Genomic DNA, 21,914 nt, shown 5'->3' on the forward strand with positions numbered 1-21,914 from the left:
TTTCCTTTTCTTTAGGAGACTGATCAAAAAAATATAGATTGCTGCAATTTATGTCAAAGTGTGTTCTGCCTGTGTTTTCCCCTAGGAGTTTTATAGTATCTGGTCTTACATTTAGGTCTTTAATCCATTTTGAGTTTATCTTTGTATATGATGTTAGAGAATGTTCTAATTTTATTCCTTTACATGTGGCTATATATGTACCAGACTGTCTTTTCTCCATTGTATATTTTTGCCTCCTTTGTTGTAGATTGAACATAAATATATGGATTTTTTTTTCTGGGCTCTATCCTGTTCCATTGATGTATGTCTATTTTTATACCAGTACCATACTGCTTTGACTACTGTAGCTTTGTAGTATGGTCTAAAGTCAGAGAGTGTGGTTCCTCCGGCTCTGTTCTTTCTTAAAATTGTTTTGGCTATTTGAAGTCTTTTGTGTTTCCATGTAGAATTCTAAATGTGGCCATTTTGACATAGGCATTTTTATAGACACTAGAGTAAAATTTACTCAGGAGCTAAATTTCTGGTAATTTGTTCCGTGACGTGGCTGTATTGAGAGACTCTGGAAGATACAATGGTAAGCATGCTCATTAGACTGGTCCTGTTGATTGTCAGTTGTCTCAGGTCTTCTGTGGCTGGGAAAGAGGTAGCAGTAGTAAGCTCTGGCTAAAGATTAGAATCACTGAGGAGCCTTTTAAAGAAAATGTTGATGTAGTACCTTGGGCGGGACCTAAAATTACCTGGAAGAGAGCTTTCTGCTCTCTGATGGAATGTTGATGATTATTTGTTTCTTGAACTGAGTATTTATGAAAACTATGTTTAAAAAAGCTGTATACTTACAATGTACATTTTTTTGTAAAGGGGCTTCCCTTGTGGCTCAGCTGGTAAAGAATCGCCTGCAATGTAGGAGACCTAGGTTTGATCCCTGGGTTGGGAAGATCCCCTGGAGAAGGGACCAGCTACCCACTCTAGTATTCTGGCCTGGAGAATTCCATGGACTGTATAGTCCATGGGGTTGCAAAGAGTCAGACACGACTGAGCGACTTCCTTACTTTTTTTATAAGTATATTATTATTTAGTGAAAAGCTGGTTACCTGGATTAGCTCCTAAACACGAATGTTTTGTGAAAGTGCTCCAGTTTCTTTTAATGTGCCACCAGGAATAAATAACTTTATTAGAGATATTTTAAAATCATACACACACAAAACAAGGATTTGAGGAGTATGAATTGTCTGCTCCACCGTGGAAAGCAGACACATCTCAGTTTTGCTGAAGACAGAGCCAATAGTAACAGCAACAACTTTGTGTCTATGTATATGCTTGATCAAGTGCAGAGCAGAAGAGACACTAACTGTAAACATGGAAGGAATTATTTTGGCAGAGATTTAAGGGTAGGAGATGATACCAGTTTTCTGTCTTTCATGTTAAAGGTGTCTTATTACCAAAGGATGAACAGTCTAAAAAGGCTTGCAATCCTGTGTCGCACCAGGGTGAATTGGCAGCTAAACACATGGCTGATGGCTAGGAAATTAGCCCACTGGTGGTAGTGGCATTGTTAGATTTCCTTTTTAATCCATTCAAATGCTTGAGGATACTGTGGTTTGTATATATCAGTGTTTACCCTAAAAGAAATTAGTTAAATTCCTTGAGGCCATTCCCATAACGTGTTTGAATATTATTGTTTGCAAAGAGACAGCTACTTTTCTTCTTAGTTACAAAAAGAGAGTATTTATCTAGTTAATCAGGGTTCTGTTGAATTATATCTGTTCCAAAAGAAGGGAGGCTAGCAACAAACACTTTGAAAATAAAATTAAGGAAGCAGTTGTATTTGCAATAACATCAATGAAAATCAGACACTTAGTAAAAAAGTTAGTTCAAGACCTATCTACTGAAAACTATGAAACATTTCTGAGAAAAATTAAAGACCTACACATGCATGTTTATAATAGCATTAATCATAATAGCCAAAAACTGAGAAAAATCCAAATTAATAAAAAACAAAATGTGTGGGCTTCCCTGATAGCTCAGTGGTAGAGAATCTACCTGCCAATGTAGGAGACACAGGTTCAATCCCTGGTCAAGAAGATCCCACATGCGGGAAGCAGCTACACCCGTGTTCAGAGCTTGGCAGCCGAAACTGCTGAGCACGTGGCCACGACTGCTGAAGCCCTTGTGCCTGGGGCCTGTGCTCCACAAGGGAAGCCACCCCAATGAGGAGCCTGTGCACCACCAGAGTAGCCCCTGCTCCCCTCAACGAGACAAGCCCCGGCAGCAGCGAAGACTCAGCACAGCAAAAATTCAATGACTAAAAATAAATAAAAAAATTTTTTTAATGTGATATAGCCATATAGTCTGTAAACAAAAGTGGTATATATATCCTTGTTGTGGCATGCATCAGTATGCCACTCTTTCTTTTTCTTTTTGCTGGTGAACCACAGAAAATTATGGTAAGTTTAAGCCAGACATATAAAATTGTGGACTATATGGTTCCATTATATGAGTCTTCTAAAAGAGGTAAAACTATATAGAAAGAAAGCAAGTCAGTAGTTGCTTGGTTCTGTGAGCAAGGATTCATCATTTATGCATACGGGCATATAGGAATTCTGGTAGAAGTGTCGTAAAGCTGGGGTATAGTCACAGTCCAGTTACAGCACAGTTATCTAAATGTGCTCGATTCATCAGACTGTAAATGGGTGAATGTTTCATATTGTAAATTCTACCTTTAAAAAAGCTGTTAAAAAATCAGATAGGACTGGCATGTAGACCTGTTTTACTTTGCCTCACATAAATAATATTTAACATTTCATATAAAATGACTAAAATCGAACTTTGGTTTAAAAGGAACAAAACTTTGAGCTGACATCAAAATGTGATTATTTGTATTCAGTATCTAGCATATTGCTATGTGCTGTTCCTAAGATGTGGGTTTTTCTAGTCACAGGAGTTTCCCAGATGTCTAAAGCTTACCCCTTTTATTTTGAAAGGTTCTTTGGACATAACGGTTTTGAAATAGGGTTGGATAAGCTTTTTTCTTTTCACATTCTCTTGGTTATAATTATACATACTTAATTATTATTTTAAAAGGACAGAAATGCCCTCAGGACTATAGAAGTTGAAGTTGCCTTACTCCTTGCTAAACCACATAAGCCTATTCCACTTTTTACTCTCCTTTCTTTTCTCCCTTTTCACTGTCAGGATGTTTCTCTTAGAAATCTTGCAGTCATTCAGTTACTGATTTTCCTCTTCTGTGGGATAAGACAGCCAAGTAAATTTCTTAAAACTCTGAGTAAGTTGCAAGTGATTAGGTTAAAATCTAAGAGGGTCCTTTTTCACTGAAGTGTATACAGACTTTACTACTGTTTGACTATATGACTTTTGTTTGATTCTTAGCTTTTTTTCTGGAAAGGCAGCATCAGCAGATAGTGACCTGAAGCTAAATGAGTTAGTATTGTATAAGGGTGCTCTTTGCAACTTTTGGGCACACGGTTTCAGTTCTAGGCCAGCTTTGTAGAGAGAGCAAACCGCCACCTACCTGCTTTACCACCCTGAAGTTCTTTACTCCTAACTGCAAATATTCCTTGACATTTCATATATACCTGAAAGAATGTAAAGCAGGATACTTGTATACTAATGTTCATAGCAGCATTATTCACAGTAACCAAAGCAGTCTGCATGTCTATCAGATAGACACGGATGAACAAAATGTAGACTGTAACTGCAGTGGACCATTATGCAGCCGTAAAAAGGAATGATATTCTAATACTTGAAAATTGCATGCTAAATAAAATAAGCCAGAGACAAACAGGCAAATATTGTTTGATTCCCTTTTATCAGGTACAGAAAAGATGGAAAATAAAATAGAGGTTATCAGGGAATGGGAAATTATTATTTAATAGGTATAGAATTTGGGGGTTGATGGGTGGTGATGGTTGCACAACATTGTGAGCATACTTAACGCCACTGAACTATACACTGAAAGTGGTTAAAATGGTAAATTTGATATGATATTACCACCATAAAAAGAAATATTGTTTTTCTGTTTCAGGTAAGGCTTCAGAACTTTAGTATGAAAATTCAGTTGTAAATCAAATATGCTTCAATTAAAAATATATTAGAAAAGTAAAGTTCGGACGTCTCTTTGGAAACATGTTCTGATAGAGACCATATGTACCTGTCCATAGCACAGGGAGGGGCCTCCCCAGAGGGAGATGCCATCACCTGTGCTGCAGTCTGCCAGTGGGGCACCAGAAAGCTTATCTGTTCGTTTCTCCCTTCTAGGCTATCCATCCAGGATATGGCTTTCTCTCAGAAAACATGGAATTTGCCGAACTGTGTAAGCAAGAAGGAATTATTTTTGTAGGTCCTCCTTCATCAGCAATTAGAGACATGGGTATAAAGAGGTATGAGCGTGTATCTTTTAAATACGGCCATAAGAAGATGAATTGAAATGGTTTATTTTACCTACAATAGACCTAGGTAATAGGTTAATATATCTTTATGTCATCATAGGCATAACTTATGTATATGCCACTACAATGCGTTACAGAAAATATTCAAGTATCAAGCGTAATAATTGTGTTGGTAATCAATATGTTGATCAGTTTTTTGGGATTAAAAAATAGGATGGAATGAACTACCATATGAAAACTGGGTTGAGAAAACTAGTAGACATTTTAACAATTGTATTAATTAATATTAGTTGTCTCAGACTATAGTCCTTTCTTTCCTATGGAGTGTTTTCTTTTTAAAGTTCCATTGTATTTTATAGACTCGGCAGTATTTATGTTTTTCTTGTATGAAATAATTCATAGCTTTGGAGCATATCAATTTTTTTATTCTAAAGCACATCTAAATCCATCATGGCTGCTGCTGGAGTGCCTGTTGTGGAGGGTTATCATGGGGAGGACCAGTCAGACCAATGCCTGAAAGAGCACGCTAGGACAATTGGTTACCCCGTCATGATTAAAGCCGTCCGTGGTGGAGGAGGAAAAGTAAGGTTGTGCGTGCTTGTATTTTCTGTTTTGGACTAGTCTAAGTTGTTTTACTTATACTGTAGACATCACTATCTTTCCATCTTAGGGTATGAGGATCGTTAGATCTGAAAAAGAATTTCAAGAGCAGTTAGAATCAGCACGGAGAGAAGCTAAGAAGTCTTTCAATGATGATGCCATGCTGATTGAGAAGTTTGTGGACACACCAAGGTAGGTTCAGCTCTCTTTTTCTGACTCAAATTTTAAAATTGAGTTAGAAATGCAAGCACATTATGTAAAATATAAAGTTCCAAGAGTACATGAGTACATTAAGTTCCTCAGTCCTACTCCACCTATATTAAGGTATGTATTCCTCCAGGCATTTCTACATGAATAGAAACATTTATGCATAGACACACAGAATACAAGATACATACAGAAGAACAGTAAATAGAACCTTAATAATATATGCTAGTATTATATGGTAGACATCTTTCTCTGGCAGTAAATACAGATATACCTCATTCTTTTTATTGGGGTTTATTGGTTCCATGATAAAGATGTATCATTAATTCACTCATTGCATTTCTTGTTGATGGCATTTAGTCTTTTCAAAGTAAAATTCTTGTAAGAAATTAAGCTTTATATTACAGAACTCTGTAAGCATCATCTGAGATGTTCAGAAAATGGAAATAGTTACCCAACTTGAATTGTAGTTATAAGTGATATGTTAACAAATAATACTAATAGCTCACCCTTATTTTGCACTTAATCATGGCCAGGGTTTAAGTATTTCACATGTACTAAGTAGTAATCTTAGTATATTTCTAAGATTCTTTGCAACCCCGTGGACTGTAGCCTGCCAGGCTCCTCTGTCCATGGGGATTCTCCAGGCAAGAATACTGGAGTGGGTTGCCATTCCCTTCTCCAGAGGATCTTCCCAACCCAGGATTTGAACCCGGGTCTCCTGCATTGCAGGTGGATCCTTTACCACTGAGCCACCAGGGAAACAAGTAGTAATCTTGCTGTCCTTCCATTTCTAATCTAATTCCTGCAACAGTCCCATTAGGTACGCCCTGTTCTCTTTTTTTCAGGTGAATACACTGAGCAGCGGAGTGGTCATCTGAGTTGCCTGAGGTCTCCAAATTAGGAATTGGTGAAGCTGAGATTTGAACCCAGGCAATTTGACTCTGGAATTCACACTCCCAGTGACCACACTAAACTGCTTCTCTGGGTGCCACTACAGCAAATAACCATGTGCATTTCTAATTTATTTTATTAGAAATTTTATTTTCACGTGTATTGCTTAAAGTAAGATACTGATTATAAAAGCTTCTTGTTTCATAGATTTTGTGTTAAATATACAGATACACACATATATAAACCTGTAAGTCAAAAGTGACTTTATCAAGAGTAATTCATTTTGTAACAATAACCAGAGAGAGATTTACCTTGAAGATGATGAGCTAAAGCTTTAGTCCCTTCTCTTCTATGGGCACCTTTGAAGATTCTATACCTATTTTTTGTACTTTTCTTAAAGTGGGCTCCCAAATTGTTTTTGTTTCAAGCCTTACAAAATTTAGAATTGTCCCTGAGCATGGCACAGTAAATTAAATTCATTTAGAATGTGACAGTTTTAAAAAGTCAGTCTCAAAATATTTTCTTCATGATAGGCATCAGGAAAAGTAATATAAATACATTACAAACTTGAAAAATACAAGATATGGAAAACAAAATCATTATAAGTATTAGCATTTCTACATATTTGTCTTCTGTATTTTCTAGTAATAACATTTCAATATCATGATAATCACACTATTTTATATTCTGCTAAATAATTACTTGTTGAATTAATGGAGGGCCAGAAGAATGTGGTGCCAATAACTGAGAAAAGTAGAAATCAAAATGTATTATATATCTGATTAGAACTATTGAGCTTATTTGAAAGGTTGGGATAGGTAACAGTCTTCAAAGTGTACTATTTTAATCTAAAAAAAAAAAAATCAGACTCCTTCCTCACTTTATATTCAGTATACATTCTAGATGGATTAAAAGTGTAAATAGGAAAATAAAAACTTTAGAACTCTTAGAAAATATCAAGGCATTCCTACCAGAAACCAGCTGCATCTGTGTATCTAGCCAGACCCCGGCAATGACTGAATTGGAGTGACTGGGATTTGATGCACTTCCTGGTTCTCAGACACTGTGCTCCAGAATCTCTACGTTAGATAAAACAACACAGAAAAGGATCATCAGAAAAGGGGAAATAACAAGAGTGATTTGACAACTGTAGGAATCCTAACAGAACACAGATCGTCAGAGGGCGTCCTTTGTAAAGAGCCAAGGGAAAATGTTTCCAGCTTCTGAGACGTCAGAAAAGAGCTGTCCTGTGCTCTTGGTGTGGCCTCCAGTGCTCCTTTCAGAACCTGGAGTTCCTGCTCCAGTGTCTCCTTTCCTGGGACAGCTAAAGGAAAAGGGAGAGTCAGTGGGTGTGGTAAAGTCAGGAACTTGGGTCTCTATAATGAAAGGAAGAATACTAGGGGGGACATAGAATCTCTTGGGCTTTTGATTCTTAATTGATCTCACAGATAAGTTTATTCAAAATAATGATAGCAAGAATGAGTTTGGTGTTGGTAGCTTACGAGTAAATAAAACCAGGAAAGATCAAGAGGTAAATCCCAAAGGAAGAAATCAGCTCCTATTATTTTGTCAAGAGAATATGTTGGACAAATTGGGACATTTTTAAATAGAACATTCAGTAGAAGTGATACGTGAAGGAAAAACATATCTTCCAAGGGGTTTAATGAAGTGTTTCATGAGGTGAACAAAAAGGAACAGAGATTAGCCATTGTGCTGAAATAGGACATCAGAAGACTTCCTGGATTTTTAAAAAATTTCTTGTATGTTTGATACTTTTTACTCTAAAAACTCAACCGAGGGCTTCCCTGGTGGCTCAGTGGTAAAGAATTGTATTGCCAGTACAGGAGATGCAGGTTTGATCCTTGAATCAGGAAGATCCCCTGGAGTAGGAAATGCCTACCCACTCCAGTATTCTTGCCTGGGAAATCTCATGGACAGAAGAGCCTGGCAGGCTGGAAGAGAGTGAGACACAATTTAGCAACTAAATAACAAAAATTTAACTGCAAAAAAATTTCTGTATTATAGTGGTGAATGTGTGAAATGAACTACAGTGTGAACATATCAAAATGAATCTCCTGGGAAGAATGCTTTCATGTTCACCAAATGGTCTGGGTTACCCTTCTTTTTTTAAATGTTAGGTACATTTATTCTTAATATGATTTCTGATAATTATACTATGTTACACTCAACATTACAGTGACGTTTTTTGGTTTTTGATTTAATATTAATATGTTCTAAAAAACTAATGACCCATGTAAATTTATTCCTTAACCTTTCTATGGATAAGCCCTTGTAATTTTCAGTCTGCCTTAGTTTAAAATCTGACTATAAGAGTTGCTTTTTTAAATTCTCCAATCATTAAAAAAAAATGTTGTCACTGACTTTTTGAGGATACATGACATGCAGCTATAATTTGTAATTTTGATATAGTCAGATTTATCAGTCTTTCCCTTGTCGGCTTGTATTTGCTACTTGCTCCTACTGTGAGGTCATCGATACAGTCTCCAGTGTTTTCTCAGTTTTCTTATTTCTCACTCATTCCATGTATATAATTTTTTTTCTTGAATGTTCAACCTACAAATGGAGACTTTTCGTTGGGTTTTTAAATAGGCATGTAGAAGTGCAGGTGTTTGGTGACCACCATGGCAATGTCGTGTACTTGTTTGAAAGAGACTGTAGTGTACAGAGGAGACATCAGAAGATCATTGAAGAGGCCCCAGGGGTAAGGATCTTGTAAAGAAATTTGTCAGCTTTTCTACATTGTAAACCCCAGACTTCCATGTCAGAAATCTGTGAAGCTAGTGTCTCCCTCAAAGTGCTGCTGAACAGCTACTCTCCAGTAGTAGTAATCCAATTTCACTGTGGTTTTAGGGATGAGGAGCAGGTTGGTGTTCAGAGGGCACACTAGGGCTTGGATCCTTCTGGATAGTGTCTAGAAAAAGCTGCTCTGATCCACTTGGGACCTGACTTACAGTGAACAGCTACTGTTTCCATGCAGATTTTAAATTGTAATTACCTAGCATGTTTGAGGAATGTTAATTGAATGTATTCTTTCTGAAGAAGACTCCCTAACTGCTACTTCAGATGTTCCTAAAATACACTAATGGTATTCCCAACTTAAAGGTTTTATTGTATAGGAGAGCTATTTGCTCTTATTTGGCAACTTTGTCCCCTTAGAATTGTGTACATCTCTTTGAGACTACCTCTTGATTGGCACAGCTTGTTTTCTGGGTCATGGCCTACTCCTGCTGCTGCTGCTGCTGTTGCTAAGTCGCTTCAGTTGTGTCCGACCCTGTGCGACCCCATAGACGGCAGCCCACCAGGCTCCCCCGTCCCTGGGATTCTCCAGGCAAGAACTACTCCTAGAATTACCTATTTTGGGATTTACATTTCTTTGCAACCTGCTACTGCTATAGGCCTCTTTTGTGTCCAAAGTTATATATGAGTTTTTAAAAATATGTATTTCTAAAAGATCATGGATCTAAAGTTTCTGGTTAATCAGTTTGTTATTCTCATACTATATTCAGACTTTAATTTCTGTTGCAGAATATATTGTACTGTTTGAAGTTGTTGTTCAGTCACTAAGTCATGTCTGACTCTTTGAGACCCTATGAACTGCTCCACACCAGGCTTCCCTGTCCTTTACTGTCTTCCAGAGTTTGCTCAAACTCATGTCCTTTTGAGTCGGTGATACCATCCAACCACCTCATCCTCTGTCATCTCCTTCTCCTCTGGCATTCAGTCTTTCCCATCATCGGGGTCTTTTCCAGTGAGTCCACTCTTTGTATCAGGTGGCTGAAGTATTGGAGCTTCAGCTTTAGCATCAGTCCTTCCAGTGAATATTCAGGGTTGGTTTCCTTTAGGATTGACTGGTTTGATCTTCTTGCGGTCCAAGGGACTCTCAAGTCTTCTCCAGCATCACAATTTGAAAGCATCAATTCTTTGGCACTTAGCCTTCTTTATGGTCCAAATTTCACATCCTTACATGACTACTAGAAAAACCATAGTTTTGGCTATATGGACCTTTGTCAGCAAAGTAACATCTCTGCTTTTTAATATGCTAAGTTTGTTCTTTCCTTCCAAGGAGCAAGCATCTTTTAATTTCATGGCTGCAGTCACCGTCTGCAGTGATTTTAGAGCCCCCCAAAATAAGATCTGTCACGGCTTCCACTTTTTCCCTTTTATTTGCCATGGAGTGATGGAACTTGATGCCATGATCTTAGTTTTTTAAATGTTGAGTTTTAAGTCAGCTTTTTCACTCTCCTCTCTCACCCTCATCAAAAGGCTCTTTAGTTCCTCTTCATTTTCTGCTGTTAGAGTGGTATCATCTGCAAATCTGAGGTTGTTAATATTTCTCCTGGTAATCTTGATTCCAGCTTGTGATTCATCCAGCCTGGCATTTCACATGATGTAGTCTGCATATAAATTAAGTAAGCAGGGTGACAATATACAGCCTTGACGTACTCCTGTTCCTATTTGGAACCAGTCTGTTGTTCCATGTCTGGTTCTAACTGTTGCTTCTTAACCTTCATACAGATTGCTCAGGAGGCAGGTAAGGTGGTCTGGTATTCCCATCTGTTGAAGAATTTTCCAGTTTGTTGTGATCCGTACAGTCAAAGGCTTTAGAGTAATCAATGAAGCAGAAGTAGATGTTTTTCTGGAATTCTCTTGCTTTTCCTATGACCCAGTGAATGTTGGCAATTTGATCTCTGGTTCCTCTACCTTTTCTAAATCCAACTTGTACATCTGGAAGTTCTCAGTTCACATACTGCTAAAGCCTAGCTGAAGAATTTTGAGCATAACCTTATTAGCATGTGAAATGAGCACAACTGTCTGAAGTAAATGTCAACAATTTCAATAAATCCTTATTTTCAAGCAGTGATTGCATAAATAAAAATCTGTTGAGCACCACTGAACAATGTTAAAAGGTTTTGCCTACTTTTGATATACATTTCTCTTTATGAACACTTTTTTATTTTTGGCTCTGCCATGCAGGATCTCAGTTCCCCAACCAGGGATTGAACCCATACCTCCTGAAGTGGAAGTTCAGAGTCTTAACCACTGACTACCAAGGAAGTCCTTGAACATTTATTAACTTGCAATCTCAAGGTTTACCTTTATTCCAAAGTAATTTGGGGGCATATGACCCATATTCCTTTATTCATTTTGAGACAAAAAGAGATTGTTCAAAGTTTTAGTACTGATACAAGTAATTTTAACTGCACACATGGCTGTGAAGGTTATTTTGGTGAATCCCCTGGTGGTCTAGTAGTTAGAACTTTGCACTTTCACTTCCATGGGCCCAGGTTCTATCTCTGGTCAGAGAGCTAAGATCGCACAAGCCAAAAAGCGCAGCCAAAAAGAAAGAAAAGATGGTTATTTTGTAGGTGCTAAGTAATATCTGCAATTCATAGAAATTACTAACAGAATCATTATACTTTGTTATACAGACAGTTGAACTGTGGTGTAAGACAGAATTTCATGATGAAATAGATATTTATCCTTATTATCTCTTTAATGTAGTATTTGTGACATAGAAATGTAACATTGAATCTTAATGGAAACCTCTTGTAGAACAAAGTACTAATGGAAATTTATTTCAAATATTTTTTCATAGCCTGGTATTAAACCTGAAGTAAGAAAAAAGCTCGGAGAAGCTGCAGTCAGAGCTGCTAAAGCTGTAAATTATGTTGGTGCAGGTATTTTAAGATTTGCTTCTAATAGAAGGGGAGGAAAAATTATTTGTGTTTTGAAAGGCAAATGAAATATATAGTTTTTAAATCATTGACTTTCAAACTTTTGACTAGATCCACATTAAGAAATACATTTTACATTTGGATCCAGTATGTGAACATAAATGTTGGTTTATATACATGTATATTTGGGGGAAAAAATCATTTAAACAGTACTTAGCCTAATTATATGTAATGCTATTTGATGTTTTCTACCCTATTTTAAAATAAAATCATTAAAATGAAATTTTTGCATTTTTTAAAATTAGTAAACTTTAGCTTTTTAGAGCAGTTTTAGGTTCAGAGGAAAATTGAGCAGCAAGTTCAGAGAGTTCCCATGCCCCCAGTGCCCCTACACACACAGCCTCCTCCTCTAGCAATATCCTGTGCCAGAACAGTATTTTTGTTACAACTGATGAACCTGCATATACACGTCTTTATCACCCAGGGCCCATAGTTTACAGTTTGGGTTCACTCTGGGTGTACATTGTGTGAGTTTGGAGAAGTAGATAATGACATGCAGCCCACATCTGCCCACCATTGCAGCATCTTGCAGAATAGTCTCAGTGCCCTAAAGACACTCTTAGTCTTCCCTGTCTCCAGTTCCTGACGATCACTGACTGTTTTATTGCCTCCATAGTTTGTCTTTTCCAGAATGAATCATACAGTACATAGGCTTTTCATTGTTCAGATTGGCTTCTTGCACTTAGTAATATGTATTTAAGTTTCCTCCATATGTTTCCATGGCTTGATAGGTCATTTCTGAATTATAAATAAAGCTACTATAAACAGCTATGTACAGGGTTTTGTGTGGACATAGTTTCAGTTCTTCTGGGCAAATACCAGGAAGTATGATTGCTAGATCACAGGGTAAGAGTATGTTTGATTTTGTAAGAAACTACCAAACTGTTCAAAAGTGGCTGTGCCATGTTGCATTTATACCAGCTTGTGGGAGAGTTTCTGCTGCTCTTCATCCTTACCAGCATTGGTGTTGTCAGTGTTCCAGGTTACGGCCATTCTAATAGGTGTGTATCTCAGTGTTTTAATTTGCATTTCCCTGATAACGTCTGTGACAAGTTGGGAAGAACTGACATTTTAATAATGTTGAGTCTTCCTACCCATGAACATTTCTCCATTTATTTAGTTCTTCTCAATAAATGTTTTAAATGTTTAAAATAATAAAACAAAGGAAAATTTCTATTAAAAAAAAAAGAAGACGTTAACATAATGTTTAGTTACTGAGTAATCTCCCAGTGGGTCACTAGAAGAAGGACTTTTTTAAAGACACTTCCGAAGCACACAGTCAAGAGAAAAAAACGTTGTGTTTTTCTCCACGAAGTTAGAGTGAGATGGGATGTCAGAGTGTGAGGTTTCTAGGGACTTGGTGCACAGGAGCAGTAACACATGGTCCAGTCATGTTCTCACTGGTCTGACAGCTGACTGATTCATAACTTGGGCTTGCCATTTGCTCAAAACCCCAAATGTACTTTTCTATTGTTTAATTTCATGTGGCTCCCTAGTTTTGAGAATCATTTGCTGCTGCAGAATTTGAGATGTTTTCTTCATGAAAAGCAAACTGTTTACTATTCGATGAAGGTGACCATAAAACTTGATATGATCTTTTGTGAAAGATTTTGATTCCTATTGACTAAATGCTGTTGAAATGTGACCACTGTATTTTATATTCTAGGAACCGTGGAGTTTATCATGGACTCAAAGCACAATTTCTACTTTATGGAGATGAATACAAGGCTGCAAGTGGAACATCCTGTCACCGAGATGATCACAGGAACTGACTTGGTGGAATGGCAACTTAGGGTGGGAGTATTTTTTCTGTTAAAGATCAGTGTTGAGAATATGTTCCCTTCTGGCCTCTTAAAAGAAGGTGTCACTTTGGATAAGGGTTCAGTTCTTCGTGGTTGTCATAAGTATAGGAAAATGGGAGGTTAATGGTGACGTTACATTTGGTGCACTTTATGGACTCAGATTTCTAATCTGTCACTTAGCATCTTTCCCCCTTAGACCTGGGGCAGCCAACAGGCGAGCTGCTGTCGGTGAGGCTTGTGACCACATTGTCTCAACGCAAAGCCTTGTCTTCTACCTGAGGCCACATCATTCAGGACCAGGCCGTCATTAGATTTTAGAGGCAGGATAGATGCTTGCCAAGGTGAAATAAGCTAAGAAGAATTGAGAATGAAGAGCTGAAGGAACAGTTCAGATTTACAGAGTGGTCTCTGTGCAAGTTCTGACATACTATTAATGGCCCATAAAGGGATGAGTGTGGCCATTTAGAATAAATGTCTAAAAAATGTTCAGAGCACTTTGACATTGCTATGACACAGCATTCTACTGAACTAGTACGTCTACAGCGTCTCCTCACAGCCTAAATCAGAGTTTTACAAAGCTTATTGCCTCAAATATTAATGATAATAACTTTGACTGTTTTGTTCTCTTTATTAAAAACAGTAGATTTTTACAGTCTATTTTTTAACATCATAATGTTTTTAAGTAGTATGAATGTTCTTAATCTCTGTAGGGTTCTTTGTTCTCTATATACCTGAATCTAGATTATTTTTTCAGTGTTGTGATGCTAAAGTCTTGATTATTTTGATAATTTTAGCTTTGCAAAATTTCTGTGGACAATAATATAACATTCATTTTGCTGGTTCCTTGGGGATGATTGGTGGTTTTAACTGAGCCATAAGATTCTTCTGGCCTCTGTAGCCTTAGGAGCTACACATCAGGGTAGTAAGTGTTAGTGTGTGTCAGAAAAACTGTATTAGGTTTAGAAACTTTTGAAAAGAGTGCTTATGTTTCCAGAATTCAAGGAAAATAATTTTTCTTGAGTAGTAACCAGAAGAGTTCAGGATTTTTAAATCATGAAGGAGTAAGTGTTTCTAAGAATGAAGGAAAAGAAAGCTTTTGGATATGAAGGGGAACCAGTAGGCATTTATGTCTGCAAGTCGAGAAACTATAAGAGCTTTAGAAAGAGAAATAGGCTTTTATTATCTGAGGAAGGTTTCTAGAGCTTAAGGATGCCACTGGACCTTATTTATGCTGTTCAAGACACTTTGGAATCTGGCTTCCAAGCAGAGGTAAAACAATGGGTCTCACCATGTGGTGAATCAAGAGTTCAAGCTCCAGGGCCTATCTCTCAAGTCACTAGCTTCCTGGAGTGAGTACGCAGTGATGTGAGCCCCTGGCTGCAGGCTCAGATGGTTAGCAGTGTTAGGATAGGCTGGTGAAATGTCCAAGGTCCAAGGGTTTCCAAAGAGTCAGTGTCTAAGCCCGAGTGAACTCAGATGGTATAGATTTCCAAGAACTCAGAAACATGGTTGGGCCAGTCTCCAGATAGAAGCCAACTTCAGAGGGAAACAGATAAAGATAAGTCAGGTTGAAATTGAACTATATAGTCAGAAATAAAATCACATCTTAGAATATGAACATATAGTCATTCTTTTCCTTTTTTATACTAAAACAAATGGAATTCATTACTAAAACATTACAGAGGATTTTATTATAAAGGATAGGAATGAAAAAAGCTAACACTTACTGAGTATTTACTGTATGCCAGGCATTTTCTCTGAAGCATTAAGAGGTTACAGAAACTTACCCAGAATTGAGTATGCCTAAAACAGAAAAAGTATAGAGACAGAATTTGAACCCAGGCAGTAGGGCTGCAAAGTCTCTGATTCCAAACACGATGCCATAAAGGCATGCAGTTTAGTCCATTTTCCTTTCATTTTCACAGTTGTAGTTCCTGATTTTTCTTATTTACAGATTTTAAGAGATGAAACCTTCGTTTGTTTTATGCTTACCTATCTAGTGCAGTGTGCTGCTGAGTTACTAGTTTTTCCCTATATCTTTTGCCATTTCAGTTTGTCATTTTCTCATCTTGGAGGAAAACTCAAGGGTAGAGTAAAGAGTGACAGTGTGCCCTCTAATAGCCTTTTCCAAATTATTCTAGTTGAAGAGAGAGATTTGTTGTATTGGTATATAAGAGCCAAAATAACAATAATTAGAGTAATGATTAACAATGCTGATTATCCTGTTTATAATCTGGTGTCCTGCAATATATATGAAATAAAATTTAAAAACACTGTGTTCCCCTGCCTGTTTTGCGTGATCACTTGGTGGTGAAGATAACAAAGATGGCGAATGCCGTATGCTTTAGCCATAGCTGTGAATAGAGTCCTAAACGCCGACTAACACTTTCCTATAAGACAAGATTGACATGGCAACTGAGCGCTAATATTTTAAGTGAAAACTGAGACTATCTTGCCAGTAAGAAATTTTAGTTTCCATTATATTGATAAAGCACTGATACTGACATTTATAACTTAGTGATCAGTTTGCCTGTTTTCTCTATTTTAAAATTGTAGAGACCTATTGTAATTAATGCAATATTTCCAGGCTGCATCTGTTTTTTAATCTATTTTTGCTTTTGCCTAATACCCAAGTGGGTGGACAAAATAAGAGTTTTTAATTGGCTTCATTATAAAGTCCAAATGTACATTTTACGTAGAAAAAGGCAAGACCATTCATGCAGTCTCATAGCCACTATCAGATGGATTTTCGTAATAAGCACATACTCTTCTTTTACCAGATTGCAGCAGGAGAGAAGATTCCTTTGAGCCAGGAAGAAATCACTCTGCGGGGCCATGCCTTTGAAGCTAGAATATATGCAGAAGATCCTAACAATAACTTCATGCCAGGGGCCGGACCACTAGTGCATCTCTCCACCCCTCGAGCAGACCTTACCACTAGGATTGAAACTGGAGTGCGGCAAGGTAAAGTGAAATTAAAGGACAGAGTCTCAGTGGTTAAAATTTTTTGGTGCATTATTGGTTTTGGATAGGGTGTTTTCCTGTGTCTTGTGGATGTATCTAGTATGTTTTCAAAATAAAGGATTTCTTTGACTTCTCAGTAATCTTTTCCTTTTGGAATAGTCACTTTTAAAGAATAACTAGTATTGGGGCTTCTCTGGTGGTCCAGTGGCTAAGACTTTAAGCTCCCAATACTGGGGGCTGGGGTTCGATGCCTGATTGGGGAACTAGATCCTGCATACTGCAACTAAGACCCGTTGCAGCTGATTATGAAGAATAAAATAAAAAAATAAAAACAGATGGCTAAACTTTTTTTTTTTTTAAAAGAAGAGCTAGTATTTTTAAGTAGTACTGCAGTCTTTTTTGAAATGCAGCAACACTTAAACCTCAGCAACAAATATTTTCTGGTATTGTTTTATATTTTTATTTTGCCTAGTTCCAAATATAATTTAAGGTGACTGATATCTGCTATGCCCAAGGCACTCTGCCTTCAAGTTACTAACAGTCAAACTGAAAAATTAATAAACTTAGTGCAAGCTAAACAGTAATTTTAAAAAGTTAAAAAATAACAATGCAAGAGCGAGTACAGTTCACATATGATTAATAACCATGGTCATCACAGTTATTTAGCGCTTACTATGTACACGTACTGTTCTAGGTGTTTTTTCTACAGGGGCTCCTTTACTATCCTATGATCACCTCCATTTTCCAGATGGGGAAACCAGGGCACAGAGAAGTTCCTTCTCCAAGGTCACCATTGGAGCCCAGATGTAGACTTGGGCATTCTGGCTCCAGGTCTATGAGCTGAGCCACCACCATCTATTGCCACCTTAACTTTAGTTGCCAGAGAAGTTATACAGATGGTGAGTGATAAAATATAGAAATCCTCAGGAATAGCAGGTTATGTTAGGCTGGTGTAATCGGGACACGTTTCTAAGAGGAAGTCTGGAGTGAATTTGAATAGCCAGATTTAAAAGCATACAGAAAAGTGAAGAAAAGAGGATTTAACAAAAGGTGTGTTTGAAGAACTGAGAGAATATGTGGCTGGAGAAAAGGATTCAGGGTGGTGAGTAATTGGAGATGTGGCTGGAGATATAGAATAAGAGCAAATCATATAGGGTCTAGAAGGCCAAAACGAATTAGGACTTCTTAACAATAAATTGCAGGTGATACCACTCTAATGGCAGAAAGTGGAGAGGAACTAAAGAGCCTTTTGATGAGGGTGAAAGTAGAGAATGAAAAAAATGGCTTAAAACTCAACATTCAAAAAACAAAGATCGTGGCATCTGGTCCCATCACTTTATGGCAAACAGATGGGGGAAAAAATGGAAACAGTGGCAGATTTTGTTTTGGGGGGCTCCAAAATCACTGCAGATGGTGACTGTAGCCATGAAATTAAAAGACGCTTCCTCTTTGGAAGAAAAGCTATGACAAATCTAGACAGCATATTAAAAAGCAGAGACATCACTTCTCTGACAAAAGTCCATATTAGTCAAAGCCATGGTTTTTCCAGTATTCATGTATGGATGTCAGAGTTGGACCGTAAAGAAAGCTGAGTGCCGAAGAATTGATGCTTTCAAATTGTGGTGGAGAAGACCCTTGAGAGTCCTTTGGACTGCAAGGAGATCAAACCAATCAATCCTAAAGGAAACCAACCCTTAATATTCATTAGAAGGACTGATGCTGAAGCTGCAATACTTTGGGTACCTAATGTGAGGAGCCAACTTATTGGAAAAGACCATAATACTGGGAAAGATTGAGGGCAGGAGGAGAAAGGGGTGTCAGAGGACGAGATTGTTGGATGGCATCACCAACTCAATGGACATGAGTCTGAGCAAACTCCAGGAGATAGTGAAGGACAGGGAAGCCTGGCATGCTGCAGTCCATGGGGTTGCAGAGTCAGATATGACTTAGTGACTGAACAATAACTACAACAATAAACTGGCAGCATTTTGAGAGCTCTGGATAACCTACAGCAAGTGTGGTAGTCAGTAAAGTTTTTAGCATATCAGTGAAACTTCATAGAGAGAAGAGGGGACTTGCAATAGGAAAGAAAAGGAATCTAAGGCAAGCAAAGCTTGCAGTATAGTTTAATAAAAGTGCTCAAAGGATAACATAAAATTCTCAGACAGACTCCCCGATTTATCCTGGCCCTGGGAAGGATAATCTAGTACAGGAAGCTTTCCCCAACCCTCTTTTGTGTCCCCTTGTGTATTCCTTGGGATTCCCCCTTTATATCATCTCATGATGATCTTTTGCTTCTTGTCTAATTTCTCCATTAGACTAGGAGTCGTACAAGAGGGACTAGGTCTTCTATGTTATATTTGCAGGACTTTGCTCAAGCTGAGGCCTGGAAGGTGTTCGGTATGTGTTGGTGGATGGATGGATGGGTGGATAAGGGAGTGTAATCTAACCTCTTGATTGTATAGATGAAGACTCGGGTTCAGAGGCGTCGAGTGATCTGCCAAAATCACAAAAACATCTTTGAACAGTATTCTTTGTATGCCTCATTCTTTTGACTTGAACCATTTCTAACCAGTGAGATGTGCATAGTTCAGTTTCTTATTCTCTGAGACTCTGACACAGTAATGATAGCTGCTGTTTATCAGCTCTGCCAGGTATGGCAATTTGGCACTTAATTGTCAATCCTCCAGCAACCATATAGAATAGAGGAATTATTTTCTTTATTTTTCTGATGAGGAAACTGAGGGGGTGGAGGCAAGGAAACGCCAAGGACAGAAGTGATTGTGATATGAGGGTTTCCACTGACTTCCAAAATAAGACGGGAAAAGAAGATTCAGAGGAAGTTAGGATGGGGCAGACCAGCCTGTGTGCCATTGGATGGCTCTTTTGGGGCATGGTGCTCTTGATAACCATACCCTCCTTCAACTTCTGTTTTTAAATCCCTTTGAGCCTCAGTTCCTCGTGAATAAAGTGGTGGTAATGATATCTGTCATGAGAATAAACTGTGAAATGTACAGAAAGCCCCAGAAGAATGTCTTGCTTGTCATATTTTCTCTCTTTTAAGTTTTAACTTTAGTTTCTGTGGTTTTTCAACTTCAGGAGATGAAGTTTCAATGCATTATGACCCCATGATTGCAAAGCTGGTTGTGTGGGCTGCCGATCGCCAGGCAGCCTTGACGAAACTTAAGTACAGCCTTCGACAGTACAATGTGAGTGAGCTGGAGCCGTGTTAGTGACCGTGATGATCTCTGGATCTCTATAGCCAAGCATGTCCGTTACGACTGGTCGACCTTTGTCCTTGTCAACTTATTTCTACCAATTTCCCATATGTCACAACAAAATTATTTCCCATGGGAGAATTTCCCACGGGTCAGAATACAGTTTGAAGACTTCTGATTTCAGCTAGAAAGGAAAGATTGCAGGACTAAAACTATTAGCATCAGCGTTAACCTCAGTGGGATTCAATGGGAAATTTCTACTCAACCTGTAGATAAGGCCAGCAACACAAGTGTGGCCAATCCTCTGATGTTATTTTCTGCCAAGGAAAATAATTATGTTCAGTTTTATCCATTTGAAAGAGTTTGTTGCTTTTCTGTAACTGCATTTCCTTGGTGCAATAAGCCCCATACCATGCTGATTTAGTGTCATAGAAGGATTTCTTATTAACCCATGGTATTCAAGTTACTATGTTTCGTGAATTTGATCAAACCTCCAGTTTCTGTGGCTCCACCCACACTGGCCTCCTTGCGACTCCTTTGACACACCCAGCATGGAGCCACATGTTCCCTTTCTCCCTCCAGAATTTTCTTGCCCCATGTGATTCCCTCCTCACTGCCCTCAGCCCTGCTCACCATGATCCTTAGAGTCCTTCCCAGGCCTCCCCACGGGACCCTTTGCTGCCCTCTGTTCCTTTGAGTGAGTGAGTGATTGAAGCCGCTCAGTTGTGTCCAACTCTTTGCGACCCATGGACTGTAGCCCACCAAGCTCTTCCGTCCATGGGATTCTCTAGGCAAGAATACTGGAGTGGGTTGCCATTTCCTTCTCCAGGGGATCTGACATTATAGTAGATATTTATTTATAGATATTGTTATTTGTCCCTTGATGTAAGCTTTGTGATGGCAAGGACTTTGTTTTGTTCCTGGCCGTGTCCCCAGTACTGGAGTCAGAGCCTGGGACCTAAAATGCTCTCAGTCAATGGCTATTAAATAAATGGATGAGTGAGAAAATGAATGAATGAACTTAAGAGCTCAGACAGCTGGTTTTGTCCTAGATCCCATTTATTGGGTGGATTTGGGTTAATTCTATACCTTTTCTTATTTTTATATCAGTGTGTACCAGTTGAATTTTACTGTTCAGAGGAAGCTCTTTTCAGGTTGTATAATCCTACCCCTCCCCTGTGTAGCAATCCTATTCTGTCTGCAGTCTTCTTGTTCATGGGAGTGTTCTGAGAAGCAAGTCTTCAGTATCTTGCACATAAATCTCATTTCAGTTTCTTAATGTTTACTTGCTTTCCCAACCTAAGTCAATTAAACATCTCCATACTACCTTCCCAATACCATTTCCTACATCCTGTTTATCATAGTGAATTAATGCAATGTGAAGTGCAAATGCATAATGATGGTGAAATGAATTTGTTTTGTTTTTCCTGAGAGTTAGTCATGGTCAAGAATACTTAGTAGAAAGAGCTGATGCCGTAGATATGTTTTCCTGAGTATGTTGTTTTCCCTGCTCACTGGGGACATGGACATTTTTTCCTCCCTAGATTGTTGGACTGCACACCAACATTGACTTCCTCCTTAGCCTGTCTGGCCACCCAGAATTTGAAGCCGGCAACGTACACACTGATTTCATCCCTCAACACCACAAAGAACTGTTGCCTGACCGGAAGACCACCGCCAAGGAGTTTTTATGCCAGGCAGCTCTGGGCCTCATCCTCAAGGAGAAAGCTGTGTCTGATGTCTTCAAAATTCAGACACAAGGTATGGAATATTTTTCTATTTCTTCTGCTTTGCCAAATTTTATGAATAATCATTGAACATGCTTTTTTTTTTTTTTCTTCCATGCTGCATGGCTAATGGGACCTCAATTCTCCAGCCAGGGATTGAACCCAGGCCACAGCAGTGAAAGTCCAGAACCCTAACCACTAGGCAGCCAGAAACTCCCAGTTTTCTTTTGTTGTCACTCCTGCCTCCCTTTTCTTCCTTCAGTGACTGACACCATCCTCTGCTAAGTGTTTTCAGTATCAAGCAGAGCTCTTTACATAATATGGGTGCACCCAACAGCGT

General features: G+C 38.3%; 1 protein-coding gene across 2 annotated transcripts in view; it reads left to right on the forward strand.

Moving 5' to 3' along the window:
- MCCC1 (methylcrotonoyl-CoA carboxylase 1) overlaps positions 1-21,914 on the forward strand; it is a 53,303-nt gene that overhangs the window by 15,997 nt on the left and 15,392 nt on the right. For both annotated transcript variants that reach the window (XM_018047484.1, XM_018047485.1), the window contains 9 exons: positions 4,276-4,397; positions 4,841-4,988; positions 5,077-5,198; positions 8,718-8,829; positions 11,725-11,806; positions 13,530-13,657; positions 16,446-16,629; positions 19,729-19,838; positions 21,392-21,608. In XM_018047484.1, coding sequence (XP_017902973.1) covers positions 4,276-4,397; positions 4,841-4,988; positions 5,077-5,198; positions 8,718-8,829; positions 11,725-11,806; positions 13,530-13,657; positions 16,446-16,629; positions 19,729-19,838; positions 21,392-21,608 — 1,225 coding nt within the window. The remainder of the gene's footprint in view (positions 1-4,275; positions 4,398-4,840; positions 4,989-5,076; positions 5,199-8,717; positions 8,830-11,724; positions 11,807-13,529; positions 13,658-16,445; positions 16,630-19,728; positions 19,839-21,391; positions 21,609-21,914) is intronic.

Source organism: Capra hircus, chromosome 1 (assembly GCF_001704415.2).
Source record: "Capra hircus breed San Clemente chromosome 1, ASM170441v1, whole genome shotgun sequence".
Lineage (NCBI taxonomy): Eukaryota > Metazoa > Chordata > Mammalia > Artiodactyla > Bovidae > Capra > Capra hircus.